Source organism: Ranitomeya variabilis, chromosome 2, assembly GCF_051348905.1.
Source record: "Ranitomeya variabilis isolate aRanVar5 chromosome 2, aRanVar5.hap1, whole genome shotgun sequence".
Lineage (NCBI taxonomy): Eukaryota > Metazoa > Chordata > Amphibia > Anura > Dendrobatidae > Ranitomeya > Ranitomeya variabilis.
This window is the reverse complement of record NC_135233.1, coordinates 879,599,823-879,621,708: the sequence shown is the minus strand read 5'-3', so window position 1 is coordinate 879,621,708 and position 21,886 is coordinate 879,599,823. Positions and strand designations below refer to the sequence as shown.

The window sequence follows — 21,886 nt, the reverse complement described above, 5'->3', positions numbered from 1 at the left end:
AGCTCCCAATGTGGATGGAGCAGCCTCAGCTCCCAATGTGGATGGAGCAGCATCAGCTCCCGGGGTGGATGGAGCAGCATCAGCTCCCGGGGTGGATGGAGCAGCATCAGCTCCCGGGGTGGATGGAGCAGCATCAGCTCCCGGGGTGGATGGAGCAGCATCAGCTCCCGGGGTGGATGGAGCAGCATCAGCTCCCGGGGTGGATGGAGCAGCATCAGCTCCCGGGGTGGATGGAGCAGCATCAGCTCCCGGGGTGGATGGAGCAGCATCAGCTCCCGGGGTGGATGGAGCAGCATCAGCTCCCGGGGTGGATGGAGCAGCATCAGCTCCCGGGGTGGATGGAGCAGCATCAGCTCCCGGGGTGGATGGAGCAGCATCAGCTCCCGGGGTGGATGGAGCAGCATCAGCTCCCGGGGTGGATGGAGCAGCATCAGCTCCCGGGGTGGATGGAGCAGCATCAGCTCCCGGGGTGGATGGAGCAGCATCAGCTCCCGGGGTGGATGGAGCAGCATCAGCTCCCGGGGTGGATGGAGCAGCATCAGCTCCCGGGGTGGATGGAGCAGCATCAGCTCCCGGGGTGGATGGAGCAGCATCAGCTCCCGGGGTGGATGGAGCAGCATCAGCTCCCGGGGTGGATGGAGCAGCATCAGCTCCCGGGGTGGATGGAGCAACATCAGCTCCCGGGGTGGATGGAGCAGCATCAGCTCCCGGGGTGGATGGAGCAGCATCAGCTCCCGGGGTGGATGGAGCAGCATCAGCTCCCAATGTGGATGGAGCAGCATCAGCCCCCAATGTGGATGGAGCAGCATCAGCTCCCAATGTGGATGGAGCAGCATCAGCTCCCAATGTGGATGGAGCCGCATCAGCTCCTGGTGTGGATGGGGCAGCAACAGCTCCCGGTGTGGATGGAGCCGCATCAGCTCCTGGCCGGTTCCGTGTAACAGCTTATTTTACTAGGAGGAACACAGCATTTTTAGAAAATATTTTAAATTACAGCAATTCTACAACATGGCGCTGATTCCAGTTGGTCTGCTTATCCTTACAAGCAATGCGGGAAGTCAGTATGAACAATAAAGTAAGCCTATCAGACAAGATTTAAATGCTATTTAACGGCAGATCGCTACTATATATACACACAGGGATCCAAAGGGTGACATTTTTCCAGGCAGAAACTGACATGTCAAGCCTGACACGCCTAGTTTAGGAGACCTAAGCCTTGCAATGCTCCTCTGGGAAACATGCAAATTGTCTCTTCAGAGAAGAAGAGGATTAGAACTCTAGTGCCACCTATTGGAAGTAGCAATTTGAAAAGTTAATAAGCCTCTAACGAGCCTAGCCACATGACTTGCGATAAAAGCTAAAACCAAAATCGCAATTTGCAGACACTGTTTCGGGGTACTTACCCTTGTCAGAGCAAAGTGTGAGATCTTGGTTGGCTGGGCAAGAGGCGTCTGACCGGCATCCAATGTGTAACTTTACTCCTTGCGGAGCCAAATTGAGATCATGGTTTTGACTTTTATCCAAAGTCATATGGCAACGGTCGTTAGAGGGTCGACATTTACTTTTAGGATTGCTACTACCAATAGGTGGCACTAGAGTTCTAGTCCTCTTCCTCTCTGAAGAGACAATTTGCATATATCTACAGGTAAATAGCATTTCTTGGAGGTGACAGGAATTTTTAAGGCATAGAGTGAAAACAGTTCCACTGTATTAGTAGCAGGGCTGTGGAGTTGCTATGTCAAACCTCCATTTCCCGGACTCCCGACTCCCCAGCACTGCCTCTCTACTGAGCATGTACATAAAGTGCAGCACAGATTCATCTCAACTAAAGGCCGAGATCCTCAGATCAGGAACAGAACAGACATTTATAGGACATTTCATATCTTTCCCAAATAATTATGAAAAAGTTACAGCACATTCTGCATTGTTCTACTGTACACAATTTATTACATATTTTAGAAGTCGGAGTTGGTACATTTTATACCGACTCCACAGCCCTGATTACTAGCCTAAATCGCAGCACTTCCTTAATGAGAACAGCATACCAGTATTCTCTGCGGCTTGGCGTAATAGTACAATGGGCCTGTCCCAGGAATTTGCTGCAAATACACCGGTTACCGGAGTATGGTGACAGATCTGCTTTAAATGCGGTGATGCATAAAATCATCTCAAAGTGGTGAAGTGTCTCTAACACAAGGACAATTAATCCTGGCAATAGACATCACCCAATGTATGTCCCTTTTGTGTCTGTACAAGAAATATACAAATACTCATGTTATCTGGGGTAGCTGTGCGGAGAGCTGCCAGCTTTACCTTCACTGACCGCAAATAACTGCTGGAATGAAATAAGGAAGCCTAGACCAATGCTCTAATCGTTCATGATCAGCATGAAGATGTCGCTCAGCAACAACTGATAACTTGCGGAACGATCGCCTGAGATAAAAGTTGCCTTTAAAATAAAGAACGGAGAGAAAGAAAGCAGAGAAATGAAGGAACATGTCTGTACAAGTGAGCTGTGCGCCTTGAATGCAGAGCTGATCTCAGAAGACACAAGGGCTGCTGCCGGGGAGATGTCAAGGCTTCCGCTAGGAGGGTAAACAGAGGCAGGAGGTTAGCCACGCTGCTCTCCCACAGCTCGCTAAGCCCCCCGCTGAGACCCAGCACAATGCTGCCATCTAGTGCACGCAATTCTTCTGCAGATCCAAAGCTTTTTTTAAAATTTTGATTATAACTGATAAATTATAGTCACTGTACACAAAGGAAAATAAACACCCAGATTTTTTTCCTTTTCACTAACTGTACAGTGACCGTAAAGCTGCCACCGACATTAGCAGGATTGCCAGATGATCGAATATGTCTGGGGTAGACCAACAGTGTGACAATAAGTTTTGGGAGATTGGATTGCAACATACCTGTGCCTTTATTTACATAAAATAAGGGGAATTTATTACATCCAAGAAATCCATGAAAGAGGCTAGTGTAAGCACAAGCCTCTCTGCTAACTTCCTACAACGTGTAGACACCAGGCCGACAAATGGCGACAGAATAGGACGCATGCGGCACAGCAATTAGTGCACATACCTAGCACCCCAAACCATCTCTCTCACGTGCCATGTATCTGCACACATATAAATGTGATGGTAGCCAAAGTCTGGAAAGGGGGTGCTGGATTTTGGTTCACACCGATAACACTGGTCAACAGCATTTTTGGTGCCAAAGATATTTCATCGAATTTAGGGTATTTTTGGGGTGCTGATTCTGAATATGTCATCAGTTTTGCCAGATTGGCTCAAGTTTTTGAGATTTTTGGTATCTTATTTATAGCACTTGTTGGTAAATGCGACGCATCATCTCATTAATTTCTTTGGATTAGTACTTGAACTGAGCAGTTCTCAATATAGTTTTGTGTTAATTAGTGTTCTAAAAGTTTGTTCATAGCTTGATTTTTGCACTAACTTTGTTGTTGTCTGTTTTCCAGTGAAAAGCATGAACTCATCAAGAAGAAGTTGTCTTAACGATCCAGACTCATTCTGTTACATTGGTGGTGAATACACACTGCCAAAACATAGAAGAAACATAACAGACTTCGTAAAAAAAGTGTATTTTGCCTATTTTGGGGTTATGCTTGGGGACCAAGACATGTTTTGGGCACCACACATAGTGTGCAAAGCATGTATCAAATTATTACGAAAATGGAGCAAAGGACAAAGAAAAAGCTTCAAATTTGGTGTTCCAATGGTGTGGAGAGAGCCAAAAAATCATCATGATGACTGTTATTTCTGTGCAGTGCAAGTGCAAGGATTCAATAAGCATAAGAAACGAAAATGGGAGTAACATGGAATCTGCAAGAAGGCCTGTCCCTCATTGTGAAGATGTGCCTGTACCTGTGTTTACCATAAATAACAGTCATCATGATGATTTTTTGGCTCTCTCCACACCATTGGAACACCAAATTTGAAGCTTTTTCTTTGTCCTTTGCTCCATTTTCGTAATAATTCAATACATGCTTTGCACACTATGTGTGGTGCCCAAAACTTGTCTTGGTCCCCAAGCATAACCCCAAAATAGGCAAAATACACTTTTTTTACGAAGTCTGTTATGTTTCTTCTATGTTTTGGCAGTGTGTATTCACCACAAATGTAACAGAATGAGTCTGGATCGTTAAGACAACTTCTTCTTGATGAGTTCATGCTTTTCACTGGAAAACAGACAACAACATAAAGTTAGTGCAAAAATCAAGCTATGAACAAACTTTTAGAACACTAACACAAAACTATATTGAGAACTGCTCAGTTCAAGTACTAATCCAAAGAAATTAATGAGATGATGCGTCGCATTTACCAACAAGTGCTATAAATAAGATACCAAAAATGTCAAAAACTTGAGCCAATCTGGCAAAACTGATAGCATATTCAGAATCAGCACCCCAAAAATACCCCAAATTCATTAAAATATTTTGGACACCAGAAAAAAAATGTTTTTTTGTTGACCTGTGTAATGAATTTACACATGAGCAAGCAATTTGAACAGTACAACAATAGGTTCTGTATTTTCTACTTTTACCTGGCTCCATCATTACAGTGATCACAAAGAATTTAACCATGTAAACGGTCCTTTAAGCAGTTTAATGATTTCGACCATTTGTCCAGAGGTTACATCTCTGGTGTGATATAAGGGATGTATAGGCCACACTACTAAAGGTGTACATGGAGACCAAGGTGTCATGTGACTTCTGCTATTTGATTTGTCTTTCAAAGACAAGTCCAACAATACCTTTACATGTCCAGTGTTTAGACTGATATGCTACTGAGGCTGTAGATCTGAAGCCTCTGTCTAAAGGTACCGTCACACTAAACGATATCGCTAGCGATCCGTGACGTTGCAGCGTCCTGGCTAGCGATATCGTTGTGTGACACGCAGCAGCGATCTGGATCCTGCTGTGATATCGCTGGTCGTTGATTAAAGTTCAGAACTTTATTTGGTCGTCAGATCGCCGTGTATCGTTGTGTTTGAAAGCAAAAGCAACGATACCAGCGATGTTTTACAATGGTAACCAGGGTAAATATCGGGTTACTAAGCGCAGGGCCGCGCTTAGTAACCCGATGTTTACCCTGGTTACCAGTGTAAAATGTAAAAAAACAAACAGTACATACTCACCTTCGCGTCCCCCGGCGTCCGCTTCCTGCACTGACTGAGCGCTGGCCGTAAAGTGAAAGCACAGCACAGCGGTGACGTCTCCGCTCTGCTGTTAGGGCCGGCACTCAGTCAGTGCAGGAAGCGGACGCCGGGGGACGCGAAGGTGAGTATGTAGTGTTTGTTATTTTACATTTTACACTGGTAACCAGGGTAAACATCGGGTTACTAAGCGCGGCCCTGCGCTTAGCAACCCGATGTTTACCCTGGTTACCCAGGGACCTCGGCATCGTTGGTCGTTGGAGAGCGGTCTGTGTGACAGCTCTCCAGCGACCAAACAGCGACGCTGCAGCGATCGGCATCGTTGTCTGTATCGCTGCAGAGTCGCTTAGTGTGACGGTACCTTAACACTGGTAATGTTGTATTACAATGGTATGTAAAAAATGTTGCGATATATAACACTAAAAAACACATTTAAATATTCTGCTGGGTTACATTTCTCAGCCACACAGTATTAGGTGTTCTTGGGTACATTTTGTTGGTATATAACACTCAATAAACTTGTTATTTTATCAATATTATTTTGCTCATTCAATATATTGCTATATTGTATGGCCGGAATAAATTGCCTTGGTATAGAACCCTCAAAAAACTTGTACAAAATGTTAGGCTGTGTGCACATGTTGCAGATTTGGTGTGCTTTTGTTGTGTATGTTTCTGCACAGAATTATGACAAAACATGATTGCAGCAAAGTGAATGAGAACCCTGAAGTGTTATGCACATGGTCAGTATTTTTGACTTGCAGATTTGGTGCAGAAAATAATCTGCAGCATGTCAATTCTCTGTGTGTTTTTGCCCTGCGTTTTTTTTACCACTTAATTCACTCAAATCAATCAAAAACAAAAATGCACCAAAAACACGGCAAAAACGTGCGTTTTTCCAGCCAGGAGATGCAGAAAATTTACTCAACGTGTGCAAATCCTCTTATCGGTATTATATTGCTCATCCATAGACTATTCTGTGGTTTGGAGTATATTTCCTTGGTATATAACCCTTAAAAGTGCATAGCCTTTATGAGTCTAGGATTACCAACACATGACAATTTGAACAGAATGTGTACGAGGTCCTACTTTAAGTCTAATACAGGGTTATCAGAGTCCCTTATTTTGGCAGTTCTTGCTTCCTTAATAAATTACACAAATTTCCTGTTTTTTAATTTAAAAAAAATTGTTTACTTAAATTATATATATATTTTTTAAATCATTCTTAAATTTTGCCTTAAATACAAGTCATTATACAGGAAAAAATGTTTCTTAACATTTTTTTTTCCTGTAAAATGCAATTTGTCGTTGGTTTGGAATGTTTTATTGTTACTTCTTGAAGTACAATGTGTCCGTAAAGTCATGGTGCACTTTTCATCAGTCACCGGAAAGCAACAAAAAACGATAGAAATGTGAAATCTGCTCCAAATAAAAGAATAACTCTACCAGTTTCATACCTATCACCTTATCATGCATCAGGCCACACCACAAGATCACTTTAGGGGTGTTACGTTCATACTCAACATAGGCATGAGGATGTCACAGACCTGGCACTGTATTAATCAGAGTTCAGTTTATCAGGGGTTAATCTGACTGGGGTCTCAGCAACAGCTTAAATGGGTTTGTGTTGTTTGATTGGTTCTTGTTATCTCTCCTCATGAACACATCTGATATGATTGGGCCAGAGAAAGGGTGCCAAAATGTAAACTACAAAATGTAAACTATAAGTGCACCATGACTTTACGGACACACTGTAGAGTAGAAATGTGACACCATTGCTCTCAGCAGCAATCTGGGAGTCAGATACTTCCAGGGGTATTTCCCCATGCTGTTCTCCTTCCATTCAGTACTTTTTCCATCTATTTGAACATTTTCACTGCCCCCCAGACCTCTTTGTAGGGTCTGCCAGAAAAAGGCTTGGTTTTCCCACTGACTCCCATTATACTCGTTACTGGAAACGAGCATGTGAGTATTAGGAATTGCTCTGTTCGAGCAACGAGCAGCCGAGCATTTTAGTGCTCGCTCAACTCTAGTAAAACGCCAAGCCCTCATGAATTTTGCAGTAAAAGGACTTGTATGAGTGAAAGGGGTTAATAACCTGTCTGCACATAAAAAGAGCTACATGAAATAGCATGCAATTACCCCCATCTTATAATAGAAGACTGTATCACTGTGTCTGTGCCTAATCAAAGCCGTGGTTTATGGAAAACTAATTCTTCACATTTCTCCCCTGCAGCTTGTAGGACATGAAGAGTATCTGCTCTAGGATTTCCTGCCTGTATGATATTAAACAACCCAAACCACAAACATTCCTCCTTTTCAACTCTCCAAGCCGGGGAATGCCTCTGGCGAAAGTGCTGCCACTTTCTTAATATAGCAGTGAAACAGATCCTGGCGGTGCTCAGGCCCGCCGTCTGCTCACAGCACCGAGCTCACACTTCTGCAGCTTCAAAGCCATCCCTCCACAGAGTGATTGGTATCCATAGGCCAGTGGCTGGTATCAGGTCTACATTTTCATCTCAAGTGACTTCTGAAATGAACATCCAACATGGTTTGCTTGACTCCTGTTAACCCCACACAACCTGGACCAAGTGTATAAACAAGGTATACAGAGCACTAAGGGCACTTAGGCTCAGCTCACATTAATCACCATTTACAACTGCTCCACAGGATACATGCCAAAGGTTTGGTCGCTAGTCCCACCACATAGATGGCTAGGAAATCACTGTGCAGTGCCTTTTTTTGCAAGGGCACCGCATCAGCTTCCATGGAGCAGACCTTAAAGGGTTATCCCACAATGGACATTTATCATCTATTAGGACTAAGTCAAAGGGTCCCACCAATTCCTGTGGAGGAGGCTGAGCCCCTCATTCTTCTGCGCAGTGGGAACGAAGTAGCAGTAAATCTTGTCTATGGAGCTGACAGGTCACTGTTTCCGCCAAGTCCCCAGAAGAGTGCTAGAGCCTGGCGCATACTCTGACATCATTACATGCAAAGCCCTCCTCACAGTGGTCATGAAGTGCAGAGGGCCCCTAGTGATCTGTGGGGCCCACAGTAAGCTCACATTTATCAATGGACTTTGAAAACCCCTTTAAAAATCTGCTTCCTAGAAGAATTGAATTTAAGTAGGCACACAAACCTGACACACTGTTGGGGTACGTGCGCGCGTTGAGTAATGGAAGCACATTTTACTGCACTAAAAAACGCTGCTATGGCTGGCTATGTGCACATGCTGCGGAATGGTGTGCGGATTTTTCCGCACTGAATTTGATAAATCCGCAGGGCAAACACACTGCGTTTTTCCTGCGGATTTAACACGATTTTTGTGCGGATTCTACTGCGGTTTTACACCTGCGGTTTTCTATTATGGAGCAGGTGTAAAACCGCTGCGGAATCCGCACAAAGAATTGACATGCTGCGGAAAATAAACTGCTGCGTTTCCGCGCGGTTTTTTCCGCAGCATGTGCACAGCGGTTTTTATTTTCCATAGGTTTACATGGTACTGTACACTGCATGGAAAACTGCTGCAGATCCGCAGCGTCAAAAACGCTGCGCATCCACAGTAAAAACCGCAACGTGTGAACATGGCCTTACTTGCATTATGTTAAGTAATCATTAAAATAGGTGAAAAATGCGGCAAAATAACACTGAAAGAATGGACATGCTGCACATCTGAAAAAAACACGATGACTGTTCAAATCTGCAAGGAAAAAATAAGCAGCAGATGCATGACATTTCAGAAGTCTCTTTCACTTTGCTGGTGCTGTAAACTACAGCGTTTCTAAAAACTGGAAAACCCGCAGCAAAAACTGCCGGCCCTGTAAAGGGCAGTCCCGGCCCCCTGCTGGCCCCGTAAAGGGCAGTCCCGGCCCCCTGCCGGCCCCGTAAAGGGCAGTCCCGGCACCCTGCCAGCCCTGTAAAGGGCAGTCCCGGCACCCTGCCAGCACTGTAAAGGGCAGTGTTTAAAAAGATAAAGAAATAAAAACCTGAAAACAAACATCAAAAATGCAGAGTATGGGGCGTGGCTATGTAGCTGGAGCGAGAAGACGTGCCCTGGGAGAGCTCCCATAATCCTGATACTATCCTGCCGCTCAAATCCCCCTTATACTGTGGACTACTTACTATTTGTGGCCCCCCTGGGTCCTGGAAGGTGCAAGGCTGCTGTGGAGGGTGTTGCGGGGTCTGGAGGAGAGCGGAGACCCGGCGGAGCCCGCCGGAGCAGGAGCCTGGTGTGTGACGGCGGCCATCTTGTGAGCGCGCTGTGAAGAAACATAGTGCGGCGCCGGCTCTTATTATCCCCGGGACTTCCCCCCTGAACCTTGGAGGCCTCTGAAGGACTGCGGAGCCGGCGATTGAAACCGGGTGCGCTGGAACTGGGGAGCTGAGGACGGCGGTGCCGGTGTGGTGGCGGTCAGTACAAAGCGCGCGCTCCAGTGAGAGGGGACGTGACGCTGTGCATATATCTGCAGCGCTGTCTGGAGGGTGAACTCATATCCTGCAGTATATCAGGGAACGAACGGTGAGCGCCCTGGAAAATTGGGCCCCGCGTTCCCTTAAAGATACCTATCCTGCCAGTGCATGTGATTTGGAGGGTCTGGCACCCCTCCCCCTGCTGCCTCTGCCGCTGCTGTGGTCTTAACCCCCAGGTACACAGACTTTGCTGAGTTCTAAGAGCTGCTGCACCTGTAACTATAAGCACTCTATATATGCCTGTGGGTGCCTCATAACACCACATAAACAATCTTTGCCGGCTCTGCTAATTACTTGTGACTGGTACTTGGCACCACTCCAAACTACAATCTCGACTACTCTGCTGCCTCTCTCTATCAAAGATGCAGCACTCCAAAGGATAAGGAACGGCTGATAAATTGAAAAAATTTGCCAGAGAGGACCATTCGGATAGTGGGCGGACCCTCAGAAATACCCCCGCGCAGGTTCAGCGTAAAGGTCGATCTTCTGATAGTAATGAGGAGGGGGAACAGGAGGAGTTAACTCTTAAACAAGCCTCTGAGCAACTAAAGCAGGCCATCTCCTTAACCAGATCCTCTTTGACTGAAAAGATAGAATATGTACATACTGAGGTGGGCCGTCTGAGACTAGATATGCAAACCATGGGAGGACGCATTGCGGAGGTGGAAACAAGAGTGTCACAGATAGAAGATACTATTACGCCCATGGAGGCTAAACTGACAAAGGTGGCAGGTTCCATTAATGCCTGGAAACAAAAAGCGGATGACTTGGAGAACAGGCTGCGTCGGAACAATATTCGTATTGGTCTACCGGAACGCTCGGAGGGTCAACGACCTGAGGAATTCCTGGAGAACTGGCTTAAAACTTCTTTGGAAGGTGAATTCTCCTCAACCTTTTCTGTGGAGAGGGCCCATAGAGTCCCCACGAAGCCCCTCCCCCCTGGAGCCCCTCCGAGACCTTTCCTGGCACGCATTCTTAATTGTAGATTCTACGCCTGGCACGGCAAAAGAGCCCTATCAAGTTCCACAACGCCACAATTTCGATTTTTCCAGACTTCTCCATGGAGCTTCAGAAGCAGCGAGAACGCTTCCTGGAAATTAAGAAACAACTCAGAGATCGGAACGTCGTATACTCCATGCTTTATCCTGCCCGCTTGCGAGTCGTTCATGAAGGTTCCTCTATATTCTTCACTGATCTGGAGGAAGCGGCTGAGTGGTTGCGGGTCCACGGGGGGTCCAGTATAAAGACATCCTAATACATTTGGGTGGATGATTATATAATGAAGCTTTCCCTGTGGGTGCCTAATTTACCAACAATACCGAACGCTTAACTTAGCGAGGGTATCCCCGTTTTCATCTGATAACAGAAGCATGGGATTACGCTCCTACATTGTATGGTTTTTAGTTTGTTTTTCTTTCTATGTTTGTTCTATCTGTTTTGTAGGTAAGCTCGCCGCCGACGGATCTCTTGGCCTCTGTGTGCTATCCCTAAACTCTGCCTGGACAATTATTGTTTACCATGTGGTAGTGAGTGAGTATGGGGTCTGAAATAATCTACATGACCTGGAATGTACGGGGTATCAAGTCTCCCCGGAAAAAGATTAAGGTTTTCTCACAGATCAAGCGCTACCACCCACACATTGTAGCACTAGTCGAGACACATTTGACTAGAGACACGGCCCGATGTGTACAGAAACCATGGGTGCAATGGTCCATACACTCATTTCACACCAGCTACTCAAGGGGGGTCTCTCTGTTAATTCACAGAGACGTTAGATGGGAGATGAGGGAGGCTAGGAGGGATCCTGAAGGTCGGTTTGTATTTGTGAATGCGCTAATTAACTCTCGTGAATATGTTATATTATGTGTTTATAACCCTCCACCAGCTAATTTATCAATACTTCGGATGGCGATGAGCTTTGCCTTAAGCTTTCCAGATGCGAATGTCATCTGCATGGGGGATTTTTATCTGGTCATGGATAACCGCTTGGATAGGCTGAGATTGGGCGACGATATGGTGGGGGAGTCCTTCTCTCAGACTACATCCCAGTTAGCTTCATTCATGGAGGGTAGTGGTTGGATGGATCTATGGAGAGTGCGCCACCCAGGGGAAAAAGGCTATACCTGCCATTCATCTACCAGACGATCCCTCTCCCGCCTAGATTATATATTTGGATCTGAGGGGTTGGCAACATGGGTGGATAGTGTTGAGCATGGCAATAGAGGAATATCTGACCACAGCCCGGTTGTTCTTAAACTCAAATTTGGGCAATCAAATGGCGGCATAGTGTGGAAGTTGAATCCATTTTGGCTCAAGTTGATAGATTCCAATGACAGAACCGTAGACCAACTGAAGGGTTTCATTTTATCCCACGCAGAACCTCAGAATACTAACATATTTTGGGATGCCCTTAAGGCATATCTAAGGGGGTGTCTATCCTCTACAATATCTTATGTTAAAAGGATGACCACGCGGGAAGATGACGAGGTGGAGCATCGACTTAAAGACTCGGAATCTGCATATATATCTGACCCAACTAATAGTAATAGACTTGAATGGCTAACATCCCAGAGGCTATATGTTCAGCATAAAGACACTAAATCTAAACGTAAACTATTTTTTACTCGCCAATCCTATTTTGAATTGGGAAACCAAGCTAGCAAATTTTTGGCCTTCTTGGTGCGCCAACATAATGTCTCCAATACTATACTACAGATTCGAACACCAGATGGGTCATTAGTGTCCTCGAATGAGGAGATACTTCGTTGCTTTCAGGATTATTATAAGTCGCTATATACATCTAAATGTGACTTTGATATCCCTGAGAACCTGGATTATTTATCAGATGTAACATTTCCCCTATTGACCCCAGCTCAGCGAGCCTTTATGGACGCGGAGTTTACTTTGGAGGAGGTTGAAAATGCTTTGACGGATATGGCCTCTGGGAAGGCCCCTGGTCCAGATGGGTTTCCCATTGAACTTTACAGGAAGTATCACGATATTCTGGCACCGCTCTTGTTGAAGGTGTTTCGGGGGATGTGTGAGAGGGGATCTATGCCTGACACATTCTATGAGGCAAATATTATTTTACTTAAAAAGGAGGGGAAAGACTCATTGGAGTGTGGATCATACCGACCTATCTCACTAGTAAATGTAGATTATAAAATTTTTACTAAAATTCTAGCTACAAGGTTAAATTCGATTATACTCGACCTTATACATCCAGACCAAACGGGTTTTATGCCGGGCAAAAATACCTCTATCAACATTAGACGGGTCCAGTCAGTAGTCCAGTATAGTTCATTGGTACCAGATAACTCCTCGGCATTGGCATCGCTGGATGCGGCCAAAGCCTTTGACTCCCTTGAATGGCCCTTCCTTTCAGCATGTTTGAAAAAATATGGCTTCGGGGAAAAATTTTTTGAAGTGGGTGGGTCTATTGTATATGAAACCCAAGGCCCGTATAATTGTTAACGGCTCCATCTCTAAATCTTTCTTCTTATATAGAGGGACCCGACAGGGGTACCCTCTGTCCCCGGCCCTCTTCGCCCTTGCGATAGAGGCCTTGGCGATACGCATAAGGTCTTCTGTTGATATTAAAGGTATAAATATAGCTAATCGGGTGGACACTATTGGTTTATACGCTGACGATATGGTGATATTTATGGATGAGGTGGAGGTAACACTACCGCGGGTAATAGACACTATAGATAAATTTAGCAGACATTCGGGCCTATATATAAACTGGGACAAATCAGCGTTGATGCCTCTCTCCCATATTCCGTCGCCCGGCCTGGGGACTCTTTCCTCCCTTCCTATTGTATCCAGTTTTAAATACTTGGGCATATACATCTCTCAGGGCAGTAGATCTGATTTACAACTTAACATACTCCCGTTGTCAGAATTAGTTAAATTTAAATTTACAACTTGGAGCAAACTTCCGTTATCTGTAGCAGGCCGCATCAACTTAATTAAGATGATATTGCTCCCCAAACTCAGTTACTGCCTTCAACATAGCGCTGTGTTAATTCCTACATCCTTCTTTACAAGTTTGAATTCTCAAATTACTTCTTTCATATGGGGGAAATCTAGGCCCAAACTTAAACTATCTACGCTGCAGAGACCAAAAAAGGGGGGTGGGGCGGCGTTGCCAGATTTTTATTTATATTATTTGGCTAGACAGGTTAAAGCTCTTAATAAATGGATGCCCAATAATTGCCTTCCTAACTCTGAAAGTCATCTTCTTCATACGACTCAAACAGACTGTCCATTGAATTTTCTAGAATTGGAGAAAATTAATATCCCTCGGATTCTTCCTTTGCTTCGTCTGGCGAGGTCGGTTTGGAGGCAAATTAAAAAAATTGTGGGATTCACGGATGTTGTGGCTGAGATGCCCCTGTGGAAAAATGGCTATTTCTCAACTTTGTTGAATCATCCATCCACTGACTTTTGGATCGGGCATGGTGTCTTCTCATTGGGCGATTTGTATGATGGGGGGGTCTTCATATCTTTTGAACAATTACAAATCAAACATGGTATACAGAGACCCCAGTTCTTTCGATATTTACAGCTAAGGTCAGCCGTACAATCATATATGAGACAGGCGGGCGCAGGTCGTGCTATATCCTCTCTTCCCTTGATAGGAATTCTATTCTTAAATCGCAGGGTCCCCAAGGTCTTATCTCCTCTCTATATACATATATGCTATCCTCGGGTGATGCGTCCACTGTTAACTCGGTTAAGGGGAAATGGGAGGGACTTCTTTCTAATATGCTGGGGGTGGAATGGGAAGACATTCTTGAATCCCCAATTAAAGTTTCCCCTTCGGTTAACAACAGGATGACTCAACTATACATAATACATCAATCGTATCTAACTCCGATACGGCTCTTTAAAATGGGTCGATTTCAAACATCAGAGTGTATGCGGTGTCACTCCTTAGATGCAGACTTCATTCACATGATATGGAGTTGTCCTGTCATTCTTCAATACTGGAGGGAGGTGACATCATTACTTGCATCACTGCTATCAATTCCAGTTCCCCTTGACCCATTATTTTGTATATTTGGAGTATGGGAGGAGGAGACTTGGGATCACTACATTGATATTTTTTTACGTGAGACGCTCTTTATGGCACGGAAGGTACTGGCTTTGAGGTGGATGGGGAGTACAGGTCCAACTAAGGGAACTTGGATTGAACTGGTTAACTCAATCATTCCATATGAACGCACGTTATATCAGAACAGAGGGTGCCCGGGCAAATTTGAAAAAATCTGGGGTAGGTGGAATTCTTCCCATCTCACTCTATAGATTTGTTGTGGAGTGGGGGTGTCGCGTGGAGGTCGGTTGTGAAGTGCGGCGGCGAGTTAGTTGTTAGCGTAGATACAGTTCTAACTCAAGTGTTTTGGGGTTTTTTTTTTTCAGTTTTTTCTATTTACATAATTTCATGTGTTACTATTGATTTAACAGCTTTAATAACCATAATATAACTCTGGCTATGGATGACAGCTGCATTTTATATCAAGCTTAATAATACGCACTTTGTATGTATTACATTTTATACTTGACATCCTTGGATGTAAAATGTTTGTAACACTACTATTTTGATGCCAATAAACGAATTTAAAAAAAACAAAAAACGCAGAGTATGAACAAGTCCTAATTTTTATCGTCAAAGATTGAGTCTCAGCAAAATTCACTGTACACTTTTCTTGGAGACTGTACTTAAAATGACAAATGTATATGATTGGGTTCTGTGAATTCCTTAAACAGTCAAAGAAGAAGAGATCTATGCTCCAATAAAAATACATTAAAAACATACAAACAAGAACATGTCATGAGACAGGGAATACCTCTGGGGACATTGCATACATGAAAGTATATCAGACCTGCTGCATTGGGCAGAAAGGCGTATAGTTGCATCCACATATGAAGAATGAATACGGTGCCTATGTCAGAACACTAACACATTCCCTCGGTTTGGTAAATGATGCCTAACGACATAACACCATCTACTTTATAGGTACTAGTCCAATAAAGGGGTTCTGCATAGAGGTGGCTGCGTGCAATGTAATGCTACAGGGTAATTCCAACATATAGGTGAACATGGGTTCCTATTTATGCACAAGCATTGCACTATTTTCCCATACCTATACGAGACTATGCACGTCACCTACCAACAGCAGCATCCCCCACGTAGTGATCATGGATACCACACACAGCATGACTTATACTATGGAGACACCACAGAGATCCTGAACATACAATTATTACATAGATCACAGACATTACGTAAGTACTACATGTACCGTGCAGACATACTACACGACCCACACACAGCATGAACACCGCAGGAACAGGAAACTACTGCAACCAATATATTTTTAGCTGAGGACAAATAATAGCCTGCTGGGGATGAAGAAAACAATGCTGCATCTGAAAGGACGTGACAACAGACATCAGTAATGAATTTACACTAAAAGACTCATGAATGTAACATAGCAACCCTAATTACTATCAGCAAGGAGTTCAACACATGGCAGACATGTCAGGACAAGTGAGGACGTCCATTCTACATTGTGTAATCACTGCCAGTCTGCACTTCCAAAACGTAGGAGCCTTTCTCACCATCGTTAATATTGTGACATGTCATGGCTGAACAAGCAGCTAAAACCTGCCCCACTGACTTCTAGATAGCTCAGAAGAGGAATCATGTTGCTGGACTTCCCCAAGTGATCACAGTCTAGCCAATGAGTCACAAAACCATGCAGTGATGCCAAGTACTGGACCATATTGGAGAAGACCGTACCATGAGGATTTATTCACAGCACATTGCCTCGTATTGTCAGACAAATATAAAGAAAGCAATTCTACACCAGGCATGTGCACAGAGGGCATGTGCACAGAGGGCATGTGCACAGAGGGCATGTGCACAGAGGGCATGTGCACAGAGGGCATGTGCACAGAGGGCATGTGCACAGAGGGCATGTGCACAGAGGGCATGTGCACAGAGGGCATGTGCACAGAGGGCATGTGCACAGAGGGCATGTGCACAGAGGGCATGTGCACAGAGGGCATGTGCACTGTGGATAGCGTGAGGTTAGGCAGTCCATGCCATCCATGGTATGGGATTGTAGAACGCTAGGTATTCTGGCCTCAAGGAGATCAATAAGTCACTTTTAGCCTCAGTCAGGTTAAAACAGCCTTATGAATATGATTAGAGTAAACGCCCAATATATATAGAGCACGGCACACCTGTATTAGGTGCCTTAGTAGGATTGTATCCCTTTAAGTATGTAAAGTAAACTTGGCACTCGGATGTGAAAACTGTACATATTTATTTGTTGAAGCAACCCAAAATACGGATATAGCCAGGGTCCTGTTAAACAATTTGCTCTTTTCTACTTAAAGGGAATCTGTCAAGTGATTCACACTGCCCAAACCGTGGGCAGCATGAATGGCAACGTCACAGTGAGATACCTCTCAATCATCTGCAGCTAATCTCAACTATATTTTCTCATAAATGCTGGAGCGCATCAACAAAATAAAATTACTGGCTGCAATCGGCCTGCGATTCATGACAGGTTCCCTTTAATAGCGTTTCTTGAAACTAGCTCTATGATGACAACCACGAGTCTGCCTCATGAGCTCCCTGCATTTTAAACATAAAATATGCAGAAAATGTATAGGCCACACCCTTTAGCATTTCATCCTTCCCTACCCACAAAGAAATATTAGAAAGTCATGAATGAATACTGTAAAAACAAATACAGCAATAAACCCACGGGCTGTAGTCCCTATAGTAGGGAAAGTGTTTCTCCGTCTACATGCTGTTCTTCTTTATAGGCACACTGTACAGCAATAAACCCACGGGCTGTAGTCCCTATAGTAGGGAAGGTGTTTCTCCGTCTACATGCTGTTCTTCTTTATAGGCACACTGTACAGCAATAAACCCACGGGCTGTAGTCCCTATAGTAGGGAAGGTGTTTCTCCGTCTACATGCTGTTCTTCTTTATAGGCACACTGTACAGCAATAAACCCACGGGCTGTAGTCCCTATAGTAGGGAAGGTGTTTCTCCGTCTACATGCTGTTCTTTATAGGCACACTGTACAGCAATAAACCCACGGGCTGTAGTCCCTATAGTAGGGAAGGTGTTTCTCCGTCTACATGCTGTTCTTCTTTATAGGCACACTGTACAGCAATAAACCCATGGGCTGTAGTCCCTATAGTAGGGAAGTGGTTTCTCTGTCTACATGCTGTTCTTCTTTATAGGCACACTGTACAGCAATAAACCCATGGGCTGTAGTCCCTATAGTAGGGAAGTGGTTTCTCTGTCTACATGCTGTTCTTCTTTATAGGCACACTGTACTGGTACATAGAGACAGTACTGTATATTAGGACACTTCTAAAACGCTTATATCTTTGGCAACAGAGTCTGTGGCTCACAGCTAAGGCTGCCGCCTATCCTATAAAAGTTTGAATCCCGAGGAGGACCAGACATGTAAAATCGAGAGTTAATCAATAAATGTACAGAACAAATACAGAGGCAGCTCCTACCACATGGTCCTGTGTAAGGGAAGGAGGAACTGAACCACCAAAGTACCATCTGAGCCTGCGCTGAGGAGCTGAAGTAGGGACATAACCCTGAGCTGCCAAGACAGCAGGACATGTCCTCCAGTGTGGGATTGGTCCCACTGGATCTAGGACAGTAGTGCGGTTCACGACATTAGCGCGGTTTTGTCTGCAAACTCGGCAACTGTGCATTATGTGAAGGGGAAATACACAAAAGTAAAATCTAAAACTTACTAAGATCTTCGGCGAGTTGGACCCTTTTTCCTGTCAGCAGGTTAACTTTTCTGTCATTGGATTCAGCAAAGTCTTCCAAGACCTCTTTTACATTCTTCTCTAAACGTCTTACTGTTTGAAGGAGATACAACCACTGGTTAATACTAAGGAGACAATATGCAAAGTATTTTCAAGGTCAGAAAACTCCTTAGGTCTCGTTCTTACATCAGTAATTTTTCTTACAAAAACCGGATGTATATTCATCATATAACTGATGGGAGGGTAATCACACTTCTAGAAAACATTTACTGAAAAACTGACAGCACTAGGATGCACCCAACAAGAATGCCATCAGGGTGCCGTCTGCGTTTTCCCCAGACTTATTCATTTGGATTGGAGAGTCTGATCCACGACTATGATCAAAAAAGGACATCTTAGTTTTTTATTGCAGGCTACTCGGCATTTTAACAGCCTCGTAGTCTATAATGGCTACATGTTCTACACATAACAACATGGATAGTAAGCGTGCGTCTTTCCCAGAGGTCTGAAAAAAGCCTTGGGACAGGTTATCAATATCTAATTTGTGGGAGTCAGACTTTCGTCAACCCTGCTGATCAGCTGTTTGTAAGGGTCATGGAGCTCAGAGAGAACTGCAATGTCAGCTGCAGTTTCCCTGCACTCCGTACAGACAGACCTCCCTAAGACCTCCACAGCTCATTTCAGATAAAGGGGGCGTGAACTGTGATACATGTAATGACTGATACTTCTAATCTATCTGTAGAGCTGTGTAACAGTACAGCAGAGCCAAGACTAATGAGACAAAATTCACTTTTATTGTACTAACAAGTCTGCATTGCAGGCTTTTATCTCACAGGGAGCTAGTGTGGGGGGAGGGGCAGGACAACAGAGCTGACATCAATGCAAATGAGTTTGTAATGAGACAAGGTTAAACTCTGCTGTACTATGTTGGTTATGTTCAGGCACTGCTCTGCAGCAGAGCTGAAATCACTAAGAGGACATACGCGCCTGCTAAGGTTTGTAATGAGACAACGTTCACTTTTGCTGTACTGTGTTAGCACAGGTCTCACTGCAGATCTGTGTGTGATTATGAGGCAAAGTGTCAGTTATTACTTGGCTCACACTGGTATCACCCCATTTCATTGACAATAACCTCTGGTTGTAGATTCTCAGGGAGATTTTTACCCTGCCCATAGATCTTAACAGCTCATTTATATAAGAAATATGTGGATTTCTCTGGAAGAAGACATTGGATCAGAGATATCAAGGTATTATTTTATTCAAGTTTCTATGACCTGCATGCCCATGTAGATTGCTGACTGACTGCCTTCAAAGGGGTTATCACTGAATTTGCTTATTTTTCCCTATAGGGCTAACAGGCATGTAGTTGCTAACTACCTGCATGTTCTGTCCAGCGCTAACTGCGTGGAGCTGACCGTCAATTAGCATGACATACACAGTGATGTTGCGCCGACAGATCAGGCTCAATTAGGAAGAGCTGCTCTGTTGATGTGAGGTCAAACGAAGCACCAAAATCACTGGCAGAAACGGTCCGTGACCACTCAGACGGCAGAGATCAGCGACGGGCTGAACAGCCAGGTAGATTGCAACTACTTGCCTGTAAGTTCTTAGCCCTGTAGGGAAAAAAAGGTCCCAGATACTGTAATTCCTAGAAAGCAACTGGTCTGCTCTTCTAATTCAGTCAGCATGACAGAGTGACATCAGCTGCCTTGTCCTGACTAACACTTTCTCCTGAGCTAACAAAAAGATCACTCGGTGGAAATGTTTTTTTTTTGTCATTAAGTTAATTTTTATGGCAAGGAATAACTTTGCAATTTATTTGATCCTTCTTCATAAACTACAATTAATGCAAATTGCCACTATGAAAACTGAAGCACCAAACTTTGCGAAAACCAAAATTTGTGTCAGTCTTAAAACTTTTGGCAACTACTGTAGATTACTTTTTGAAGGTCTATATAATACTCTCCATGAATCACATGACCGGTTACCTTTAAAAATATCAACAATTGTAAGACAGACGATTTGTGTGAGGTCTGAATGCATACCTTCTGAATTTGTTAGCTGTTGCCTCAAAGTGTTTGCTGTAATTCCCAACATCCGCTGTATTCTCCAGAATAGAACAACATCATTGCACTCCAGCTAGAATATTGATAGATATCACCATGAAAAATACTCAGTGGTTTGCAGCACATTAAATAAAATCTATATGCTCACTATGTATTCTGTATGTCATCGCATAAAGTTAGTTAGTTACTACAGCGTAGCAATAGAACACTGGCGCCACCTATGTATAATGGAAAGGACTGCACACAAAGGAAAGCATTTTCTTCAGCCTTTTTTTAAATTACCGTATATACTCGAGTATAAGCCGACCCCCCTAATTTTTAAAATAAATTTCAAAAATAAAAATAGGTACCAATAAAAGTAAAATTAATTGAGACATCAGTAGGTTAAGTGTTTTTGAATATCCATATTGAATCAGGAGATCCTTATAATGCTCCATACAGTTTATGATGGACTCCATAAGATGCTCCATATTAAAATATGCCCCATATAATGCTGCACAAATGTTGATTATGGCCCCATAAGATGCTCCATAGACACATTTGCCTGGTATAATGCTGCAAAAATGCTGATTATGGCCCCATAAGATGCTCCATACAGATATTTGCCCCATATAATGCTGCACATGGCCCCATACAGATATTTGCCCCATATAATACTTCACATGGCCCCATACAGGTATTTGCCCCATATAATGCTGCACATGGCCCCATAAGATGCTCCATACAGAAATTTACCCCATATAATGCTGCACATAGCCCCATAAGATGCTCCATACAGATATTTGCCCCATATAATGCTGCACCTGGCCCCATACAGATATTTGCCCCATATAATACTTCACATGGCCCCATACAGATATTTGCCCCCATATAATGCTGCACATGGCCCCATAAGATGCTCCATACAGATAATTGCCCCATATGCTGTTGCTGCGATGAAAAAATAAAAAATTACATACTCACCTCTCAGGCCCCCGGCACTTACTATTTTCACCTGCTCCCTCTTCCACTGTCGGCGCCGCTGTGTCTTCCCTGTCCTCTGCACTGACGTTCAGGCAGAGGGCGGCGCGCACTAATCTCGTCACCACGCCCTCTGACCTGAGCGTCACTGCAGAGGATGCGGAAGACTCAGCGGCGCCGACGGTGGAACGGGGAGTTGAATATACTGCACTGCGTTATACTCGCCTGCTCCTGGTGCGGTCCCTGCACGTCTGTTCCCCGAAGCCGGCAGCTTCTTCCTTTAGTGAGAGGTCACATGGTACCGCTCATTACAGTAATGAATATGCGGCTCCACCCTATGGGAGTGGAGTCGGGTCTATATTCATTACTGTAATGAGCGGTACCATGTGAC

General features: G+C 44.3%; 1 protein-coding gene across 11 annotated transcripts in view; it reads right to left on the bottom strand.

Moving 5' to 3' along the window:
* The window catches only part of OPA1 (OPA1 mitochondrial dynamin like GTPase), a 198,320-nt gene that overhangs the window by 19,366 nt on the left and 157,068 nt on the right, over positions 1–21,886 (bottom strand). For all 11 annotated transcript variants that reach the window (XM_077290337.1, XM_077290340.1, XM_077290338.1 and 8 more), the window contains 2 exons: positions 20,515–20,608; positions 18,452–18,562 (listed from right to left, as the gene is read on the bottom strand). In XM_077290337.1, coding sequence (XP_077146452.1) covers positions 18,452–18,562; positions 20,515–20,608 — 205 coding nt within the window. The remainder of the gene's footprint in view (positions 1–18,451; positions 18,563–20,514; positions 20,609–21,886) is intronic.